The following is a 20,293-nucleotide window of genomic DNA, read 5'->3' as shown; positions in this document are numbered from 1 at the left end:
TCCACTGCAACAGGAAATAAACTGAGACACATTTAGAATGTTTACGTTTAAAAACGTGTAATGGTCTAAATATTTTATATTTGTGACATCACAAATGGACAGAAATCCTAACGGCTTGTTTCAAACGCACAGTTTCTGAATACGGGGCTGTGTGTATTCCTCCATGGGTTGAGCGTTTTGATAGTTTAACAGGATTTATAAAGCACTTAAACCTGCTTTATTATATAAAAGACATGAACATTTCACTTTTAAGAATATGGGACCTTTAAATGACCCCCAGCATCATACCGACTGCACAAACATGAAAAACCTGTTTCCTGTTTTATCATGTGACGCGGTGCAGTCACATGACACTCAGCTTGATACCAGGAAGAGATGCAGCTCAGGGGGAAATCCAGGAAGTAGAGGACAGTCATGTTCAGCCTGCAGCAACAATACTGACACCGTTTGTTTAGATCAGCCGTGCAAGCTAAAGTTTCAGGTAAACAGGTGGGAGACGTCATTTTCATAATTGTAATAATGTTTTTTCAGTAATGTAAAGTCACAGTACCGGTGAGTGTGAGTATCTACCTGTGTGTTTAGGTAAACAGGACCTGAGCTGCTCCAGTGGTCTTTGTCTCCCTGAGCTGCTTCATGTAGTAATAAGGAAACTAAACATATGGGGGTAGTGGTGGTGGTGTCATCTGATTAAAGAGCTATAATGAAGTCTATCTACAAAGCTGTGTTTGTCATGGTGATCTAAATGTTTAATATTAGTCTCCATTAAAGTATATAAACTCATCTGGTCTCATTTGGAACTTATAGCACATTCACAAGTTTTTATTTTATATTTAAAGAAGGTCAGGTGTCATTTTCTAGTGTAAGAGCTGGAAGCAGATGAAATCAGTTGAAGTGCAGTGACTGAAATTTCAGTTTCAAATTAAACACCGTTGAGACAGTTAGTCAGTTAGTTAGTATACAACACTGAAACTGGTTGAACTAACAGTTTAGGAGTAAAAGGCAAAAGCAGCTGCTATGTCAGTCAATGTCTAAGTCATGAAAGCAGTTGAAATAGGGTTACAGTAGGTCAGAGGTCAGCAACCTGCGTCTCTTCAGCTCCTCTCCAGTGGCTCCCTGTGGATCTTTAAAAATGGAAATCAATAACTGTTTTCTGTTTACATTTTAATTTTTATTTATCATTGTTGTAGGTCTATGGTACGACGGTACGACGGAGTATTAGGGCCTCATTGAGGAAAAAAAATAAATCTGTGATTTCGAGATCAAAGTCATAATATTATGACTTTAATCTCATATTACGACTTTTTTCTCGTAAAGATAGAAAAAGATATCAAAAGAGTCGTAATATTATGATAATAAAGTCATAATATTATAAAGTAGTAATTTTACATGCCATTTTCTTTTATTCTCGTAATATTATGACTTTATTCTGTAAATCTCAGATGTTTTTTCCCTCAATGTGGCCCTAATACTCCGTAGTACATTGTCTCTTTGGCCCTCACTGCATTAGACTTATATACTGTACTATATACTTAGACTATAAACTGTGTTAGCTTCATCACAATGATCAAACGTTTTACGGCTCCAGACAGATTTTTTTTTTTTTCTTTTTAGAAATGGGGCCCTTGGCAGTAACTCAGCTCCTCGCTCTGATCACACTGACTGTGGCACTAGACAACGGATTGCTGAAGACTCCACCTATGGGATGGATGGCCTGGGAACGCTTTCGCTGTGATGTTGACTGTAAAGATGACCCAGTAAACTGCATCAGGTAGGGATGTTAATAATTAACCGTTTAACCAACCCGATTAACGCTATCGGTTAAAACGGTTAAAAGAAATGTTAATAATTAACTCAAAAGCTGAGCGGCTCAGAGGAGCGGCTTGTCTACAGCCCACCTTAAGAGGCAGAGCCGGAGTTGCAGGATACAGGAAGTCGGCTCCGGTCTCTGGCTCGCTTGAGCGGAGCGGAGGAGTTGTAGTTTTGTTGCATTTATTCAGCGACAAATAATCTGTACACACACTGCTACACCTACGTTCACAGCTAGAACGCCACCAACAACCTCACACTCACCGCCAACACACACACGGTCTGTCGGAAAAAGTTACGCAGACTACGTGTGTGGCGGCGGCGAGCACGAAGCCCCCGGCAATGCTAGAGCTGCTAACGTAGCACAAATACACAAACTGTATGTTGGACACTCGCTAAAGTTATGTCGGGCAGACAAACAGCTGACAACCTGCTAAACTAAACTAAATGTGCGGTGGAGACTTTTACTGGGAAAGTGGCTGCATGTCCGCGACACTACACGCAGCATCGTAGCTGCTAAGTTAACGCTCCCGGACGGTGAGCTGGAGACTCCCGTCAACCAATATCTGTTGTGCTCCTGCAGCTGGTACACCGCTGCATGTGAGGCACAAATCTTGTCGGTTAACGGTTAATAATCGGTTAATGAGGGTCGGTTATCGGTTAAGAACATTTTTCAAAATTAGCATCCCTATCATCAGGTATGATCAATTAGAGGATATAATCTGGATATTCTGAGCAAAGATATTGAAGGTTTAATCACTAACAAGATAACGCATTCAGACGTCATCCTTACACACACACATACAGTATATACTCTATACATACATACATTCATACAATATACATTCTCTGTGTTCCTTTCCTCTGCCCATCATGCCCACAGCGAGGTTTTGTTCAGAGACATGGCTGACCGGCTGGCTGAGGATGGCTGGAAGGAGCTGGGCTACGAGTATCTGATCATAGACGACTGCTGGATGTCCATGCTGAGAGATGAAGACGGGAGGCTGCAGCCTGAACCCTCCAGGTCGGTCTACTGTTCCCACTTTGCAGATTCAGCATGTCTGAACCACCTTCAAGCACAAAATATACTTTTGCATGTTTGCATACGTATATATGTGAGGGTGAGTGTGACCCCCATGCCCATTTCCTTAAGGCTCTGAGTCGACTATATGTGCCGACAAAACTTGTGTGAACACTTTGCTGTATGCAGACACCCAATGTAGTACTTTGTAGACTTTGTTTCCTGCATTCTAGATAATAATAAGTACACTGCAACAGCATTTTAAGGTTGAACTTACCCTACCTATTAGGTCTACCCTGATACTTTTACTTGGTTAAACTAAAATGGATGTAGTCGGGTTTCTTAAGTGCAGTTGGGGCCTGTTTAACTGAACAATCTCTACACTCTGGGGTCATGTTTGAATTAGCTCCTTGTAAAGTAACAGTGTGTGCTTGCTTTCCTCTATAGGTTCCCAGGGGGCATTGCAAAACTGGCACGGTATGTCCATGACCGTGGCCTGAAGCTTGGTATCTATGCAGACATGGGCACTCACACATGTATGGGATTCCCTGGCACCACACTGGATAAAATCGAGCTCGATGCCCAGACCTTTGCCAGCTGGGGGGTGGACTATCTGAAGTTTGATGGCTGCTACTCAAATCCTGTAGAACAAATGCTGGGTAAGAGTATACTAACCTACTGAATGGCATGGAGTGAAGTCATTCTTTAGTACAAGAAGTCATGAGAGATGATGGACTAGCCATAGCAAGTGTTGTTGTGTGTCACACAGGTTACCCTCTGATGTCCTTGGCTTTGAATGCTACAGGCAGACCTATGGCCTACTCCTGTAGTTGGCCTGTCTATGTGGGAGGCCTTCCACCTAAGGTGAGTGTCATCCCTACATCACTGTTAAATCAAGCTGTCGGGACTTGGAGGGAACTGTGACAATATTCTGAAACAAGACCAAAATTTTGGTCCTCTTGTAAATGCTGCCGTGTGAACACAAACCAAACTCGAGGCGACATGGTAACAATTTGGTCCCTGATTCAGACCAGAGCAAACCAACTACAGGTGTGACAACACCCTTAGCCTTGTTAAAATGTATTCGCTGTTACTGATTGAATGATTAGCATTGGTATGCTGTTACACAAGTCTTTATGAAAAGGCACATGATATTTTTGTGTCTCTTTACTCCTAACAGGTGAACTACACTTTCCTGGGTGATATTTGTCACCTGTGGAGGAATTACTATGACATCCAGGACTCATGGGACAGCGTGCAAGGCATCGTCGACTGGTACTCCAACAACCAGGATGATCTGCAGCCGGCTGCGCGGCCTGGAGGGTGGAATGACCCTGACATGGTATGATAGATTTGTCTTCATTATTGATCCTATACCTAAAAGGGACTGTTTGTAATTTCTTACACGTATAAATCATTGCAGGTCGGTGTCCCATGTGGCTACGCTGTTCAGACTCAGACTCCAACACAAAATACACGGAAGCACCAAAACTGCAAAGTTGTATCTAGTGAAGCTGTTAAACAGTGTTGGTCGGAGGACGCGGGGGAGACCGTAGCTTTGGTCTCCAGGACCGGAGTCTCTGCTGTACTCTGCTCCTCTGCCTGCCTTCACTCACACACCGCGCTCGTTCTCCCTCTCCACCTCTCACGTGCATGCGCGCACACTCCACACTGCAGAAGAGTTAGTTTAGCTCTGAGAATATCTAGTGAATGTTCAGTGGACGTTTGTGCAGAAATAACTGCTGCAGCTCCTCCAGACCAACAGAGGTTTCCCGTGTCTTGTGAAGTGACGGGGCTCCACAGAGAGAAACGTTATCGTCTCCGACCAAAACTCCGGCGTCTCCCCTGTTCCCTCCGGCCGCGGTCGGGAGGCTGAGGCGGGAAAAGCCAACACTAGGATCAGCATTGATTCATGGAGAGACCTTGGTCTGGTCAGCTAACATTACTGCCAAGCAGCTGAAATATAGAGTGATATTGTGCTTTTAGCTGACGTGTGTCTCCTCACTGTGTTGAGCGATGCTCCTTCATGTCTATGTAGAGCGAGCACAAGCGCCAGCAACAGGACGCTGACTTTAGTTGACTTAACGGCCACAGGTGTCGCTGTTAACAAGACATTTCTGATTCTTACATAGAGTCCCTTTAATGCCTCTCATCCCTCTGATATCTCTCCTCAGCTCATCATTGGAAACTTTGGTCTCAGTGTGGACCAGGCTCGCTCTCAGATGGCTCTGTGGGCTATAATGGCCGCGCCTCTCATCATGTCCAATGACCTTCGAAACCTGGACAACGCCGCGAGGGCCATCCTGCAGAACAAAGTAGCTATTGCCATAAACCAGGACCCCATGGGAGTCCAGGGGAGACGCCTGCTGAAGGTCATCATCATCATTATTGAGACATTTGGAGTCACAGTTTAGCACTATAATAAAATCCGGGAGTGTGTCTTTAAGGAACAGACTTATATTTGTGAATTTTGTGTGTTGCACAGGAGAAGACTCGTATTGAGGTTTACTGGAGGCCTCTGTCTCAGTCAGCCAGTGCCCTCGTGTTCCTGAGTCGACGGACAGACATGCCCTTCCTCTACCGCACCTCTCTGGCTAAACTCCACTACGATGCTGGCAACTATCAGGTCTGTACTCTCCCGCTATGTCTTACCCTTTGTTCTGAAACGATTAGTTGATCGGTGGATTAGTTGACACACAAAATCAATCAAAAATTTCAATAAACAAATGAATTGTTTCAGAAAAAGAACGTCTCCAAAGATTTCCTGCTGAATATCAGACTATTTGAAGTTGAGACTTTGATCTCTTTTTGGAAATTGTGATGAACATTTTTCACTATTCACTGATATCTTCAACAATTTATTAATTTTAAAGAAGATAAAAACTGTATTATATCTGGCTTTAAAGCAGCTCAAGACACAGACCATCGGAAGGAGATGGAAAAAATATATATATACAGTACATATAATTAATTAACCTTAGAAAATACAGTATGTTAGCCTAAACTAGTGTTCATGAATGTATGTGCAGTTTCCTTACGACCCAGATCAAAGTGACACAGTAATCACACATAAAAATAATTACATATATATATATATATATATATATATAAATATATATATATATTAGTATTATTTTGTATATAAATGAGAAAATACTACACTGTAGAATAGTCTAAGAGTGATATGATATAACAGAAAGATAGTATGGTATATTAGTGTAGTAGTTCTTTAGCTCTGTGGTATAATAAGAATAATAAGGATAAAAATTATCATAATATATATACTTATGTACTAGAAATATTTAATCATGAATTACCAATGAAAAGAATCGCTGCCTGCGTCCATCATTCTAATCCGGATAACTAGGAAGCGGTTCTCTGTTCCCATCATCCCTAGCATCTTCCCCGTCTGCCAAAGTGGCGGATGGCCTGACGATTTTAACCCGCATTTGGCAGCGGCGGGTGATTATTACAGACGCTGTATGTGAGTATTATCTTGTCTTCTTCAGCCCTTAAATGCGTCCCTTCTCTTGCTTTCAGGCCTACGATGTGTTTGCTGGCTCCGAGATGCCGGGGTTTAACGCCACCACAGAGATTACCGTCTCCATCAATCCCTCAGGTGTCGTCATGTGGTACGTCTACCCAGAACAACAGTCCAAACAGACGGAGATACTCCACGGACGGAGCTTCCACGAAGCTAAAGCTGGGCGTCACACTTGATGGAGTCATTGACTTACAGGCTTGAATCAAAACCATGTCAACTTGATTTTGACAGTTGTTCTTTTGCACTGATGTACAGTAGAAACCAAACAGAACTTTTTTATGATTTTCTGTTCTTTTTTTTTTAATTGTTTAAATTGTTTTGTTCAGTTTAATAAAACGTTTACTAGTTGGCGTCCCTGTTTGTGATGTTTGTGCCGGGAAGTAACTTTAAGCCCAAATTTAGTTAAAATGGTGACACAATTAATACATCAAATCAGGGGTGGAAGTAGCTAATTACATTTACTCTCATTACTGTAACAAAGTTGTATTTTTGTGTACTTAAAGAAAAAAAAGTATAATTTAATTGCACTTATTGTATCTCAAGTAGGCCGTCATACTCTACTGTTGGTGTGTCAATATTAATTGCATTTCATCACAGTTTAATTCATATCATTTAGTTTAGCTTAGAAAACACGTTTTAAGTGTGCAGTTTAACACTTTAATATTTTATTTCCTCTTTCATTTCACAAAGTTAGTTACAATAATATGGGCATTATTTTCATAAAAATCCATTCACATTTTTTGTACACCTGCTGGGCAACATCTGCAGTCAGACTGTTTAAATTAAAGCGAGGGTTGATCATTGATCGTCTCATTACATCCCCACAGCAATCAATAAATCAAATGCTCTGACTAAAAACAAAGACAAATAAAGCGTTATCTGTGGCCGTCGCAGGACTGTAATAAACCCGGCCCAAATTAAATGATTGAAATGATGAATTAAATGCACTCGTTGCTCGTCACTGGAGTCTTCCACCAGCTACTAGCTTGATAGCTAGTGCATCCATCCATTATCTGTAGCCGCTTATCCTATTCAGTGTCGCGGGGGGCTGGAGCCGATCCCAGCTGATATTGGGTGAAGGCGGGGTACGCCCTGGACAGGTCTCCAGACTATCACAGGGCTGACACATAGAGACAGACAACCATTCACACCTAGAGACAATGTAGAGTCAACAGTTAACCCAACCTGTAGGGATGCACCGATTCCACTCTTTTTCAGACCGAGTACGAGTACTTACATTTGGGTACTCGCCGATACCAAGTACTGATACGAGTACTTCTCTGTGCCAAAAGACCCTCGTTAACAGGCAGCTGGAGGGTGTGAGCGGCACACGGCAGGCTGTGGAGTCCCGCATACAAGGTGGTGCGCCGCGACCGGCTCTAGGTCGGCTTGAAAAGGCTCGGGGTGAAGGTGGCTCGCGGCCGCAGGTTTACAGCGCTCTCTGCCCGGACCTCGCCGCACCGTGACGGGGCTCCCTGCTCTCAGTGCACCCCGACCGCGTCGTGCCGCGGCCCACGTAAAAGGCGCCAGGGGTCTGCGGCGGTGTCGGCAACCCACCCGACCCATCTTGAAACACGGACCAAGGAGTCCAACGCACGCGCGAGTCAGAGGGTGCAAGTAAAACCACGCGGCGCAATGAAAATCAGGGCCAGCGCACAACGGCTGAGGTGGGATCCCGGTGCACAACCGGCCCGTCTCGCCCGCACCGTCAGGGAGGTGGAGCGAGAGGACCCGAAAGATGGTGACGAGAGCTTAACGTCGCGCTGCTGTAAATTGGTATCGGTGGCGTTGTATCTGAGCCGTTTTGCGAGTACATGAGCACAGTATCGGACCCGATACTAGTATAGGTATCGGTGCATCCCTACTAACCTGCATGTCTTTGGACTGTGGGAGGAAACTGGAGAAAATCTAGTGTACTCTTTGCTAGTTTATCAACATTCCCGACCCCTAGCTTTGAATGTCTTCTGTCTTCTAACATTTTCATTAAGTTTACACGTCTCCCTGCTTTTTATATGCTTGTAGCAACTTCACTCATATTTTCTGTTCTCTTGAAATAATATTATCCATCAGATGCTGCACCTTATCGATGAAATGTTTTAGTTAACACTGGGCAACCCTGTCAGGGTGAAAACATGCAGCTGTATGTTAGAGTTAAAAAATCCCCCCATGTACCGAGACAAATCAACGTCCTTTACCAGAGGACTGTAAAATCTGTCCTCTACTTCCCCCTAGTGGATAAAATGAAAACAAAACCACATAAAAATCAGTTATTCAAAGAGGCTGATGTCTCATTTAAAGTGTCTATGTGTAAACAAAAAAAAATAATTAAGACAACGCATCAACTCCCGATTAGACCTTGAAGACAGGGTGCTGGATCTTTAAGGTAGATAATATAAAAGGAAAGACACGGATTCTGGCAATTTCGATTGTGAAGTTGCCAGAATACACGCCGAAGAAGAGCCGAAATGTCCATGTGGCAGTTTTAAAAAGTCAAATTGGTGTGCTGTCCTGGCCTTTCCTTGTAAACAAAAAACGATACCAGACACATTACGTGTCAATCATGTATATATTTTTTTACATTGTTCCTTAAATATGTCAATAAAAAGATTCCACCCTTTAAATATTCATGAACCTGAGCCCTTCAAGTCTCCAACACGAATCCAAAAACAAAGATTAGGAATAATTGATAGAGATCAAAGCGAATAAAATCCCACAGTTGACCCTGAGTAAGAGCTGAGGAGGACTACTGGATGTCAGGGCACATAAACAGCTGGTCAGAGATCGCTGCTGCAGCTGGAAGAGGCTTCACAGGCTCAGCTGGGTGTTGTGATGCAGCGCTGGGAGGTTTGGATGTTGGACTGAGGACAGCTGATGTTGACAAGTGGCAAAGTAAGTCATGTGAAGATGTCCATCAAACCCCGGCCTGTGATCACACCATTTTAAATAAATCCTGGGAAGAGGTGCTGTAGGAGGAGGACGATTCCCACCACCATGAGGCCACAGAGGAGCAGCACCAGCCAGATAGGAAAGGATCCTACAGAAAATGCAAAGGGACCAAAGATAAGCTGAAGTAATGATACACGGTCTCAGTGTGTTCATTGGATGATGATGATGCAGGACTCACTTCGGTTGGGGACGGCGTGTACTTGACAGCGGCTGTCCACAGCTACACTCAACATGGCCGTTTCATTATTCCCTTTCATGTTTTTGCCTTTCAGCGAGTCGGGCAGGAAGGCCAGGTCCGTCACAACGATGCCGTGGGACTCCTGTACGTAATACAGCTTCTACACACACACAATGAGTACACGAACAAGTTATCATCATACAGCGTGGCTGCTCGGTTGATGTATGTTCCTTAGTTTGAGAGGAGTGTCCACTCTGTCTTTACCTGGAGGGAGAAAGCGATGTAGATAGCCACAGATCCCGTCACAGTCCCGAGGCCGAGAAACGTTCCAGAGTCACTGTCAAAGACAAGCTTCAAGTTAACATCTTGTGCTGCAAGACGGGGCTGACGGCTTCTGGTCAGGTGGATGATCGGTCGGTCGGTGCGCTCGTGTCCGTCCAAATTCTCATTGGTCGGAAAAATCGCTTGTGTGACTTCTACATAAGTTACATAAAGAGAACAGCACTTCTTAATCCATTATTTTCAGGAGGGAAGTGTGAGAGGGACGCACACACAGCCCTCGTCTCAGTCCTCAGTCCTGATGACTGTGCTACTATAAGTTGGTGGTTTGCTGGTCGGGTCAGGTTCGGATGAGCGTTGCGGACTGGCTCACATAACGGGGTCGGGCGGGTGCAGGTGGGTGAGTGTGAACTATGTCATCATGCTTGGTCTAATAAATAGCTTAATCAATGTTGTCTGAAATATAACTGCAGGTGCTACGACAGCTTCGGAGGCTCGTTCTATTTTTCAGAAATCATATGAATATGGGCAGGTGCACGCTGCTCGGCTTTCAGTCTGTTATCATTTAAACATAATTTAATATGCTGTAAACAGCTTTTTATGTTTGTCTATAATTCATTTAGGCTACCGGGTAGAGTGCACTCTGATTTAGTTCATCTCAAGATAACACGCAGATGTTTAGAGTAGGTGGAGTTTCAGTTGACCGAGGTTTTCTTTGGTTGTCTACAGCCTTAACTCAAGAAATAAAATGTTTTTTATCCTAAAAAGTCTGATTAACTTTTCCAAACAAAATGACACATGCTATGTCGATTGGAAAATTGCCATGCCAATTTTTCCTCACCAAAATGTTGCGTAACTTTGTAGTGTTATTTAGCGTTCTTCCCGACATGGTTAGTACCAATCGATTCCTTCGGTTTTTCTAGTTTCATGTGATATCTGTATCTTCACTCTAGCTCTAAAACTGAGCCTGGTACAGCCTCTGAAAATAAGTAAAGTTGGCCGAGGGTGCCGGCGTCCTCAAGGAGTGGAAGAGGTTAACAAAAACCAACCAACAGATCTAACAGTAATATACCCTTAAACCTTTCAGTTACCTGACAGCCAGACTGGAGATGACCTCAGAGCCACAGGGAGCCGTCAGCATGGGCAGGAAGCTCTTGCCGTCCCACTTGGTGAGGTAGCAAGGAGGAGGTCGTCTGTCTCGTTTATGGGGGATCTGGACTGTGTAAAGCCTCAGAGCGTCTTTTTGGTCTTCCACCTTTCCAAACCTGAAATACATGAAAATAAAACCATTCATACCGATGTATAAGCAGGATAATGCCCTTCGAAGTGTCCATAATAAGGAAATAATGGACTTTGTTGCCTCTGCGTCGTCCATTAATTCCTGATAACGGACACCTCGTCGGGCATTATCCCTTACATACAGTCACTGTCAGATGGATCTGGTGAGGTGAGCAGCTGGGATGCTCTTTCATAGAAGGAGAAGTCTTTCTTTTTTACCTGCAAGCCATATATCGATAAGTCTTCTCCGCTATTTGAGGCATGGTTTCAAGCCATTTAAGACCCATAGCCAACTGGCTGCCACTCCATACAGAGCAGCTAAAGTCCCGTCCAACAGTCACCAGGTGCTGCAAGACAACACAGTCAGAAATACTTCATTATTCTTTTCATTCTGTTGGATTAGAAGACATTACATCAGAATGTTAAGCTGCCGTAGCACAGTGCCCCGAGCAGTTAGGGATTAGGGTGCCTTGCTCAAGGGCACAGCAGCAGTGCCCAGCCTACATTAAAATAGCCACACCGAGAGGTGTCAATGTTTCACCTTGTTCCCTGGACTCATATCCAAGTCTTCAATCTCCGCTTCATGTGCTTTGAAGTCATACCTCTTCTTCAGGGACGGAAACTGAAGAAGAATCAAGAACACACAATCAAATTCAAGACATCAATGCATAATGTCCAGTGTCCATTTTATTATATATACCTGTTAAACAACAACATTAGAATGATCACGATATGTCAACTATGTATTTTTCATTCCTTTTTGGTTCTGATAACATTCTGTTCACCAATTTCACGGCTGCTATGTGGAACGTAGCAACAGCTTTACAACACAGTCCAACAAAACCACAATAATTATTGACTAAATCACTCTGAAAGTGAACACACCCGATATCTTCAATATAGTCTATATAGTCTGGTCTACAGATAAGAAAGAACAACTAGACTAGTGTTTACCTCCCAGACTCGTATGTGTCCATCTGTGCCTCCAGTCAGCAGCAGGCTCAGGTCAGGACTGAACCGGACCACCTTCTGGAGCGGGTCCAGGGGATTCAGATCGGACTGCACTTCAGCCAGACCGGTCACAGAGATATGAGCGGTCTCATCCTTCATATTGGACATCTCTCCAGATTCTGCAGCTTCATCCTGTCCACCTTTGTCTCCTTTCCCGACTCGTCGCCTGGCATTACCCTGCTGCACGCTGTTCCCTGATGGAATGGGAAACACATGGGTTATTGTTAACTAAAATATTAGTCTTCAAAGCGCTTTACACTACATGTCAACATTCACCCATTCACACACACATTCACACACTGATGGCAGAGGCTGTCATGCAAGGAGCCAACCTGCCCATCAGGATCTAATCTAAATACTCATTCACACAGCGATGGCTCGGCCTTCGGAGCAGTTTGGGGTTAAGTATCTTGTTCATGTGCTCCCGAAGGCTGTGCTTCGAGGATACTCGACGTGTGGACTGGAGGAGCTGGGGGTAACTGGCTAGCCATGGCATATTTTAATAAAACATGCTATTATAGCTTAGTAAATGAAGATGCCCACATAGGTACTCCTGTCAAAACATGATTCAGCCACAAATCAAATAAATGCATGTCCTTTTTAAGACAGCAGGTATACAGTGTGTTCAGACTGTAGCAGTGAGCCTCACCATCTTTAGCAGCATCTTTGCCGTCTTCCTTGCGGGAGCAGTGTTTAAACCTCATCAGACAGCAGGTCCCGTCCTGTCCTGCAGCAATCACACCGTTACCTACAGCCATGTTCATGGTGGCGCGTGTGTCAGTATCGTGAGAGTGGAGGAGACTGGCACTGTACTGGTCTTCTCCAGACATCTGTAGATCCAGGAATTGCTGAAACACACAGTCATGAGTCTGTTACTCCTGCTGGGTTACACACTCTGACAATGCCATGTCATCCAGATTTCCATTCATACACTCAGACTAAACATGTTCTAATGTTGACACTGCAAGTTGAGTACCTTTAAATTTTACTTTTTGCATATGCAGTACGTATCTTCTGCTGTATTCTACGGGTGCTCTGAAATCTCGATGCAAGACAACTTAAAGGTGCTAAGAGCATTGAGGAATTATGTATTTTTAAAAAAAAAATTTAAACTAAAAAATTTAGCGAAAGAGAAAATGCGATGTCAAATTAACGTTTTGATGTCGGAATGTTTTTCACGGCGGACCAGTAAACTAGAACGCCGGTGTTCATTCAGACATGTGGTCTGTAGGTTTATAGAACGGACAGAAAACAGACGATGCTTCAGAGACAAACAAGACAACGTGCTCAGCTGACGGTAATCAAAAGAAATTCTGACGATGTGGGGCTGTACCGAATAGTTCAAAGCTTCATTCATAACGTCGACATTTGAATTATTATCATTAATAACTTACAGAACTTCCACCTTCTCTCTCAAACACACACACACACATAGAGAAAGCGACCCGGCGCTCAGTCCATCTCTGTAATGACCATCTATCCCTGCTTAGTACTTACCACTGCATTCTTTATGCCTGTCTTGGAAGCACCCCCTCCACCTGCTGTGATCACCAGTCCTGTTTTAGGGTCCACTTTAATGCAGTATAAGGGAAAGGGGGCTCTGTACAGATCTGGCATCCTCCTCTTCCCCATTGTTGTTGTCCAAGTCACTCACACTTCTTCATAAAACGGCTGCATTCAACCCCACCTGTGGAAAACAGAGTCTAAGTTTATCTGTGACGTCCTCTGTCCTGTCCTCTATCTGCTGGGGTCCGGTGTATATGACGGCAAGTTAAGGGCTTTATTAATATAGAGAGACCACTACCTGTCACATCTGGCTGTTAGAGATGCCCAGTGTAATGGAACTGCATATAAGGCCTGTGTTAATCCATACATGCACTGCATAGATGGTGTACAGGTATCACAGTTAAATACTTATTTTGCTATTGTACATATTCAACTATAGAAGTCATTGGTTATGAAGCAGCTTTCTGCACCACAATGTGATGCTGCTGAATCGGGACTCAAACTTCAGCACAAATTTAAGTTTAGCTAGTTTTATTTATTTTTACACTTAAAAACTAATAATGAATAAAACTTCAGAGAGATATTGTTTATTTTAGTTATCAAAATTTTCATTTAACTTTATAAGAAGTTGGTAGGTAGGTAGGTAGGTAGGTTGGTAGGTTGGTAGGTTGGTTGGTAGGTTGGCAGGTAGGTTGGCAGGTAGATTGGTTGGTTGGTTGGTTGGTTGGTAGGTAGGTTTGTCAGGTAGGTTGGTAGGTAGGATGGTAGGTTGGTTGGTTGGTTGGTTGGTTGGTTGGTTGGTTAGGTAGGTAGGTTGGTTGGTAGGATGGTAGGTTGGTTGGTTTGTCAGGTAGGTAGGATGGTAGGTAGGTTGGTAGGTAGGTAGGATGGTAGGTTGGTTGGTTGGTTGGTTGGTTGGTTGGTTGGTAGAGGGGTAGGTTGGTAGGTAGATTGGTAGGTTGGTTGGTTGATTGGTTGGTAGAGGGGTAGGTTGGTAGGTAGATTGGTAGGTTGGTAGGTAGGTAGGTAGGTAGGTAGGTAGGTAGGTAGGTAGGTTGGTTGGTAGAGGGGTAGGTTGGTTGGTAGAGGGGTAGGTTGGTAGGTAGATTGGTAGGTAGGTAGGTAGGTAGGTACAGTTGACAGATAGATAGATAGTAACTTCAATGATCCAGAGGGAAATTCAAGTTTCCAGCATCACAGTTCCATAGTGCAAAACATGTTAGTAAAAAGGTAGTAAAAAAGTTAGTAGTGCAAAGTACAAAAACATTTACCAGATATAAAAATACAAGGAGATGAAGAAACTGTTAAAACTGAATATAGTGCAGAGTAACAGCTGTGATACACGACTATTAAAGAAAGTGAGTATAGTGCAGAAGAGACTGGTGAAGGTGAGTATAGTGCAGGAGAGACTGTTAAAGTGAGTATAGTGCAGAAGAGACTGGTAAAGTGAGTATAGTGCAGAAGAGACTGGTAAAGTGAGTATAGTGCAGAAGAGACTGGTGAAGGTGAGTATAGTGCAGAAGAGACTGGTGAAGGTGAGTATAGTGCAGGAGAGACTGGTAAAGTGAGTATAGTGCAGAAGAGACTGGTGAAGTGAGTATAGTGCAGAAGAGACTGGTGAAGGTGAGTATAGTGCAGAAGAGACTGGTGAAGTGAGAATAGTGCAGAAGAGACTGGTAAAGTGAGTATAGTGCAGGAGAGACTGGTGAAGGTGAGTATAGTGCAGAAGAGACTGGTAAAGTGAGTATAGTGCAGGAGAGACTGTTAAAGGTGAGTATAGTGCAGAAGAGACTGGTAAAGTGAGTATAGTGCAGAAGAGACTGGTAAAGTGAGTATAGTGCAGAAGAGACTGGTGAAGGTGAGTATAGTGCAGAAGAGACTGGTGAAGGTGAGTATAGTGCAGGAGAGACTGGTAAAGTGAGTATAGTGCAGAAGAGACTGGTGAAGTGAGTATAGTGCAGAAGAGACTGGTGAAGGTGAGTATAGTGCAGAAGAGACTGGTGAAGTGAGAATAGTGCAGAAGAGACTGGTAAAGTGAGTATAGTGCAGGAGAGACTGTTAAAGGTGAGTATAGTGCAGGAGAGACTGTTAAAGGTGAGTATAGTGCAGAAGAGACTGGTAAAGTGAGTATAGTGCAGAAGAGACTGGTGAAGTGAGAATAGTGCAGAAGAGACTGGTAAAGTGAGTATAGTGCAGGAGAGACTGTTAAAGGTGAGTATAGTGCAGGAGAGACTGTTAAAGGTGAGTATAGTGCAGAAGAGACTGGTAAAGTGAGTATAGTGCAGAAGAGACTGGTGAAGGTGAGTATAGTGCAGAAGAGACTGGTGAAGGTGAGTATAGTGCAGGAGAGACTGTTAAAGGTGAGTATAGTGCAGAAGAGACTGGTGAAGTGAGTATAGTGCAGAAGAGACTGGTGAAGGTGAGTATAGTGCAGAAGAGACTGGTGAAGTGAGTATAGTGCAGAAGAGACTGGTGAAGGTGAGTATAGTGCAGAAGAGACTGGTGAAGTGAGTATAGTGCAGGAGAGACTGTTAAAGGTGAGTATAGTGCAGAAGAGACTGGTAAAGTGAGTATAGTGCAGGAGAGACTGGTAAAGTGAGTATAGTGCAGAAGAGACTGGTGAAGTGAGTATAGTGCAGGAGAGACTGTTAAAGGTGAGTATAGTGCAGAAGAGACTGGTAAAGTGAGTATAGTGCAGGAGAGACTGTTAAAGGTGAGTATAGTGCAGGAGAGACTGTTAAAGGTGAGTATAGTGCAGAAGAGACTGGTAAAGTGAGTATAGTGCAGAAGAGACTGGTGAAGTGAGAATAGTGCAGAAGAGACTGGTAAAGTGAGTATAGTGCAGGAGAGACTGTTAAAGGTGAGTATAGTGCAGAAGAGACTGGTAAAGTGAGTATAGTGCAGGAGAGACTGTTAAAGGTGAGTATAGTGCAGGAGAGACTGTTAAAGGTGAGTATAGTGCAGAAGAGACTGGTAAAGTGAGTATAGTGCAGAAGAGACTGGTGAAGGTGAGTATAGTGCAGAAGAGACTGGTGAAGGTGAGTATAGTGCAGGAGAGACTGGTAAAGTGAGTATAGTGCAGAAGAGACTGGTGAAGTGAGTATAGTGCAGAAGAGACTGGTGAAGGTGAGTATAGTGCAGGAGAGACTGTTAAAGTGAGTATAGTGCAGGAGAGACTGTTAAAGGTGAGTATAGTGCAGGAGAGACTGTTAAAGGTGAGTATAGTGCAGGAGAGACTGTTAAAGGTGAGCATAGTGCAGGAGAGACTGTTAAAGGTGAGTATAGTGCAGGAGAGACTGTTAAAGGTGAGTATAGTGCAGGAGAGACTGTTAAAGGTGAGCATAGTGCAGGAGAGACTGTTAAAGGTGAGTATAGTGCAGGAGAGACTGTTAAAGGTGAGTATAGTGCAGAAGAGACTGGTGAAGGTGAGTATAGTGCAGGAGAGACTGTTAAAGGTGAGTATAGTGCAGGAGAGACTGTTAAAGGTGAGTATAGTGCAGGGTAACTCCAGGAGCTCAGTCTAAAGTCACTGTGCTTTATTCTCTGGAGCTAACTGGAGCTAACAGTTAGCTCTGGTCTCTCTGGTTTAATGTCTCTTACCTGTTATCTGTGTAAACGGCCCGCTTTGTCTTCTGTTGTTGTTTGATCGTTTAGTTAACTGAGAACCCGATCAGATGACTTCATAGTCTGTTAATGACATGATGAAGAGGAAGAGCTGAGAGTTGATGTAGCTGTTAGCTGTTAGCTGTTAGCTCAACAGCCACTTCCCTTCCTACACGTCAGCAGCGTAGCGTGGTAGCGTACGCTGCGTCTGACGTCACCACGCCGCATTGGACGCTTCAGCCCGTTGCAGTGATACGTCAACATGGGCGCCATATTGGACAGGGCAAGGCTGGCCTGTAACCCCTATATACTAGTGAACGGGGAATAAAACGCACTATGACGTCACTGAGCCAGACAGCCATACACAAAAAAAACATTACTACTACTACTAATAATAAATTATACAAATTGTCAATATTTGTGTTTAAAATATGGAATGCACCCAGTAATATGTGTAAAATATGATAGAAAATCATCTGTGCAAAATATATGTTTTTTTCCTGCACGTCCCCTGACTCCTCTCTGAACATGGAAATACTCAAGTAAAGTACAAGTACCTCAAAATTGTACTTCAGTACAGTACTTGAGTAAATGTACTTTCCACCACTGAGTACTTGTTATACTGTTGTGTTTCTCTAAGCATCCTTTACTGCTCCTGTTGGAATCAAATATTGTTTATTATTATTAATAATTAATAACTATAATAATTATTTAACTGAAAAGTAGTAATGTGTTTTTGATACCTTCACTTTTTTTGCATTAAATCATACCGGGATGTTTGCTGAAATTGAGTGGATGTGGCACAGCCCTACCTAGAAAAATTTCCACCAGCCGCCACTGACTAAAACATCTACATTTCTCAACCGATTTCAACGAGTCGTTATTATATTAAAGAGTTTATGATCTACGTGGAGTAAAAATAAAAAAAGTTTTGTTTCCCAGTTACTTAGAATCTTGACATTTAAAGGTCCCATATTGTGTTAATTTTCAGGTTCATACTTGTATTTTGTGTTTCTACTAGAACATGTTTACATGCTGCAATGTTCATAAAAACCTTTATTTTCCTCATACTGTCTGCCTGAATATACCTGTATTTACCCTCTGTCTTCAAAGCTCTGTTTTAGTGCATTTCAACGGAATTGCGTTGCTAGGCAACAGCTTGGGTCCCTGTTTACTTCCTGTCAGCTGATGTTATTCACACACAAAGCAACAGGAAATAAACTGGGACACATTTAGAATGTTTACGTTTAAAACTGTGTAATGGTCTAAATATAGTATATTTGTGACATCACAAATGGATTGTTTCAAACGCACAATTTCTGAAAATGAAGAGTTGATTCACTGTCATTCTATTAAATAACATAACTTTGAATCTTTGTGCTTGACAATGACATAAAGTCATTCCAAATCAAAGGGATGAAGTCCAAATGAAGTCACAAGTCATTGGCGTTGAAGTCAAAGTCGAGTTGTAGATATTTTTTTTATATTGTCGAGTCTGAAGTCATCAGATTCATGAGTAAAATCTGTGACTGAAGTCTGCACCTCTGCTAACAGGTGCAAATATTACAGAGGGTATTTTAAATTAATCCATTCATAAATGTTACTTAATTTCTGGATGCATAAGATGTCAATGAGATTTTTTTCCCTCATGTAAAAGTAAAGAAGACATATTTATGCATCTTTTTGAGAGTATAAAAATGTGCTTCCAACAGAGTCAGGTATGGATTCAAATGTATGTTTTTCATTTATTTCTTGGTCTTGCGGTCTGATTTGATTATATGTCAGCCTAAGCATGACAAAATATGACAAAAAATATATTTTTTAAAGTTCAAATATTCCAGCATTTCTCTCCTCAGACACAAAACTGTCTAAACTGTCAGAAGTCAAATGGTGCAGCAAACTTTCCAACATACAGTATAATCTGTGTCCATCATCAGTAGTCCATGGCTCCTCCTGGTGAAACATACAGTTTCTTAATTATAGTGCAGGCTGTTCTCTCTGGTAATTGTCATCCAACAGTAACATCATTAGGGAATCCAAAGGTAAATTAATTACTGATGATGCATCCACAAGCTTGGCATTTCTCTGTGGACTATACAGCACGTCTGAGACAAAGGCTAATTCAGCATGATTCCCCAGACTGTAGGTGAATTGTTCCTATTATTTGTTTAGTCTCTGAATCCAGCAGCACATAACAAGGCCAGAGTGTGTGCCGCTGTGTTTTAGCAGTGTGACCTTGACAGTCGGTTTGGGACACTGAAACTGGGAGATGATGCGGATGAAGTCCGTCTGGTCGATGGCCAACAATCTGCGTAATGATCAGAGGCTCACAGCAGGGTTTCAATGGAACAATCAATACGGGCCTACTGGCAGTGTGGTGTTATTGAAAGGAGCTGGTGTCAGACAGGTTGTATGTACTGTAAGTGTTTTACAGCATTGTGCAGCCACACTGTCTTTAGCTCAGGTTTCACTACTAGGGTTAACTCCTTGTGTCTCACTCGGGGACGTTTTTGGCTTCTTCATTTTTTTTATAACTTTGTCTGTGTGGCATACAATTTGGCAAGGCTGTGAGTTTTCTTTTGAATTTTGGAAGTTCAATCTCAGCTCCTATAATAAGTCTATAATAAACTATGTAGCCAAAATACAGACACTCAGACCCTTAAGGACAAAAATGTCCCCATTGAAACCCATTAAAACCACAATTTTTGATCCCACGACCATTATAGGAAAAAAATAAATCATGCATTTTATTATATCAGGCTTTCCATCTAGAGCCCTGCAAAATTGTATTTTTTAGTATTGTCCACCATATTGAGCCATTTTCTCATAGTTGCCCTACGGGGCAAATGCATGCTGTTTTCCTGGTTTCCACTAGAGGCAATGCTGCTGTATTATGGAGCAATGCAATTAAAATGATGATGATGATGTATGTGTGTTGATATGGATGTCGGAGAGTGTTGTGTGTGTGTGTGTGTGTGTGTGTGTGTGTGTGTGTGCACCACCGTGCAGCCCACAATAAAAGTTAATTAGGGAAATTTAATGTAGGCTATTTTTAACATGTTGCAACCATCCCAGGATTGTGTTGCAACATCTGACTTCTTCCATTCAAATACATATTGTG

At 42.8% G+C, this 20,293-nt stretch overlaps 2 protein-coding genes across 4 annotated transcripts; one reads left to right on the top strand and one right to left on the bottom strand.

The window, feature by feature from the left end:
• Positions 1-346: 346 nt before the first annotated feature.
• Positions 347-6,716, top strand: LOC141778366 (alpha-N-acetylgalactosaminidase-like). 2 transcript variants are annotated; one of them, XM_074652590.1, is made up of 9 exons: positions 347-481; positions 1,612-1,768; positions 2,690-2,830; positions 3,275-3,486; positions 3,597-3,691; positions 4,008-4,169; positions 5,002-5,199; positions 5,313-5,453; positions 6,368-6,716. In XM_074652590.1, exons 2-9 carry the CDS (start codon positions 1,614-1,616, stop codon positions 6,545-6,547), a joined length of 1,284 nt encoding a protein of 427 aa, XP_074508691.1. In that variant the 5' UTR covers positions 347-481; positions 1,612-1,613; the 3' UTR covers positions 6,548-6,716. The 2 variants fall into 2 exon arrangements, with proteins under 2 accessions (XP_074508691.1, XP_074508690.1); XM_074652589.1 differs by having other exon boundaries at positions 349-489.
• Positions 6,717-7,014: 298 nt separating this feature from the next.
• On the bottom strand, positions 7,015-17,378 carry preb (prolactin regulatory element binding). 2 transcript variants are annotated; one of them, XM_074652585.1, is made up of 10 exons: positions 17,170-17,378; positions 13,561-13,750; positions 12,713-12,911; positions 12,007-12,260; positions 11,594-11,674; positions 11,272-11,399; positions 10,866-11,039; positions 9,760-9,832; positions 9,496-9,655; positions 7,015-9,405 (listed from the first exon to the last, which is right to left on the bottom strand). In XM_074652585.1, exons 2-10 carry the CDS (start codon positions 13,693-13,695, stop codon positions 9,311-9,313), a joined length of 1,299 nt encoding a protein of 432 aa, XP_074508686.1. In that variant the 5' UTR covers positions 13,696-13,750; positions 17,170-17,378; the 3' UTR covers positions 7,015-9,310. The 2 variants fall into 2 exon arrangements, with proteins under 2 accessions (XP_074508686.1, XP_074508687.1); XM_074652586.1 differs by having other exon boundaries at positions 12,007-12,257.
• Positions 17,379-20,293: the final 2,915 nt, after the last annotated feature.

Source organism: Sebastes fasciatus, chromosome 12, assembly GCF_043250625.1.
Source record: "Sebastes fasciatus isolate fSebFas1 chromosome 12, fSebFas1.pri, whole genome shotgun sequence".
NCBI lineage: Eukaryota > Metazoa > Chordata > Actinopteri > Perciformes > Sebastidae > Sebastes > Sebastes fasciatus.
The sequence above is the reverse complement of the archived record's forward strand: the minus strand, read 5'-3'. Positions and strand labels throughout refer to the sequence as shown.

What these genes read in the sequence shown, in the direction of transcription:
- LOC141778366 (XM_074652590.1), top strand. Translation starts at nt 1,614, where the DNA reads ATGGGGCCCTTGGCAGTAACTCAGCTCCTCGCTCTGATCACACTGACT. An exon ending in TGGGAGGCCTTCCACCTAAG is followed by an intron (nt 3,692 to 4,007) that starts GTGAGTGTCATC and finishes TACTCCTAACAG; the next exon opens with GTGAACTACACTTTCCTGGG. An exon ending in AGGGGAGACGCCTGCTGAAG is followed by an intron (nt 5,200 to 5,312) that starts GTCATCATCATC and finishes TGTGTTGCACAG; the next exon opens with GAGAAGACTCGTATTGAGGT.
- preb (XM_074652585.1), bottom strand. Translation starts at nt 13,695, where the DNA reads ATGGGGAAGAGGAGGATGCCAGATCTGTACAGAGCCCCCTTTCCCTTA. An exon ending in GACACATACGAGTCTGGGAG is followed by an intron (nt 11,675 to 12,006) that starts GTAAACACTAGT and finishes ATTCTTCTTCAG; the next exon opens with TTTCCGTCCCTGAAGAAGAG. An exon ending in ATATGAGTCCAGGGAACAAG is followed by an intron (nt 11,400 to 11,593) that starts GTGAAACATTGA and finishes GTTGTCTTGCAG; the next exon opens with CACCTGGTGACTGTTGGACG.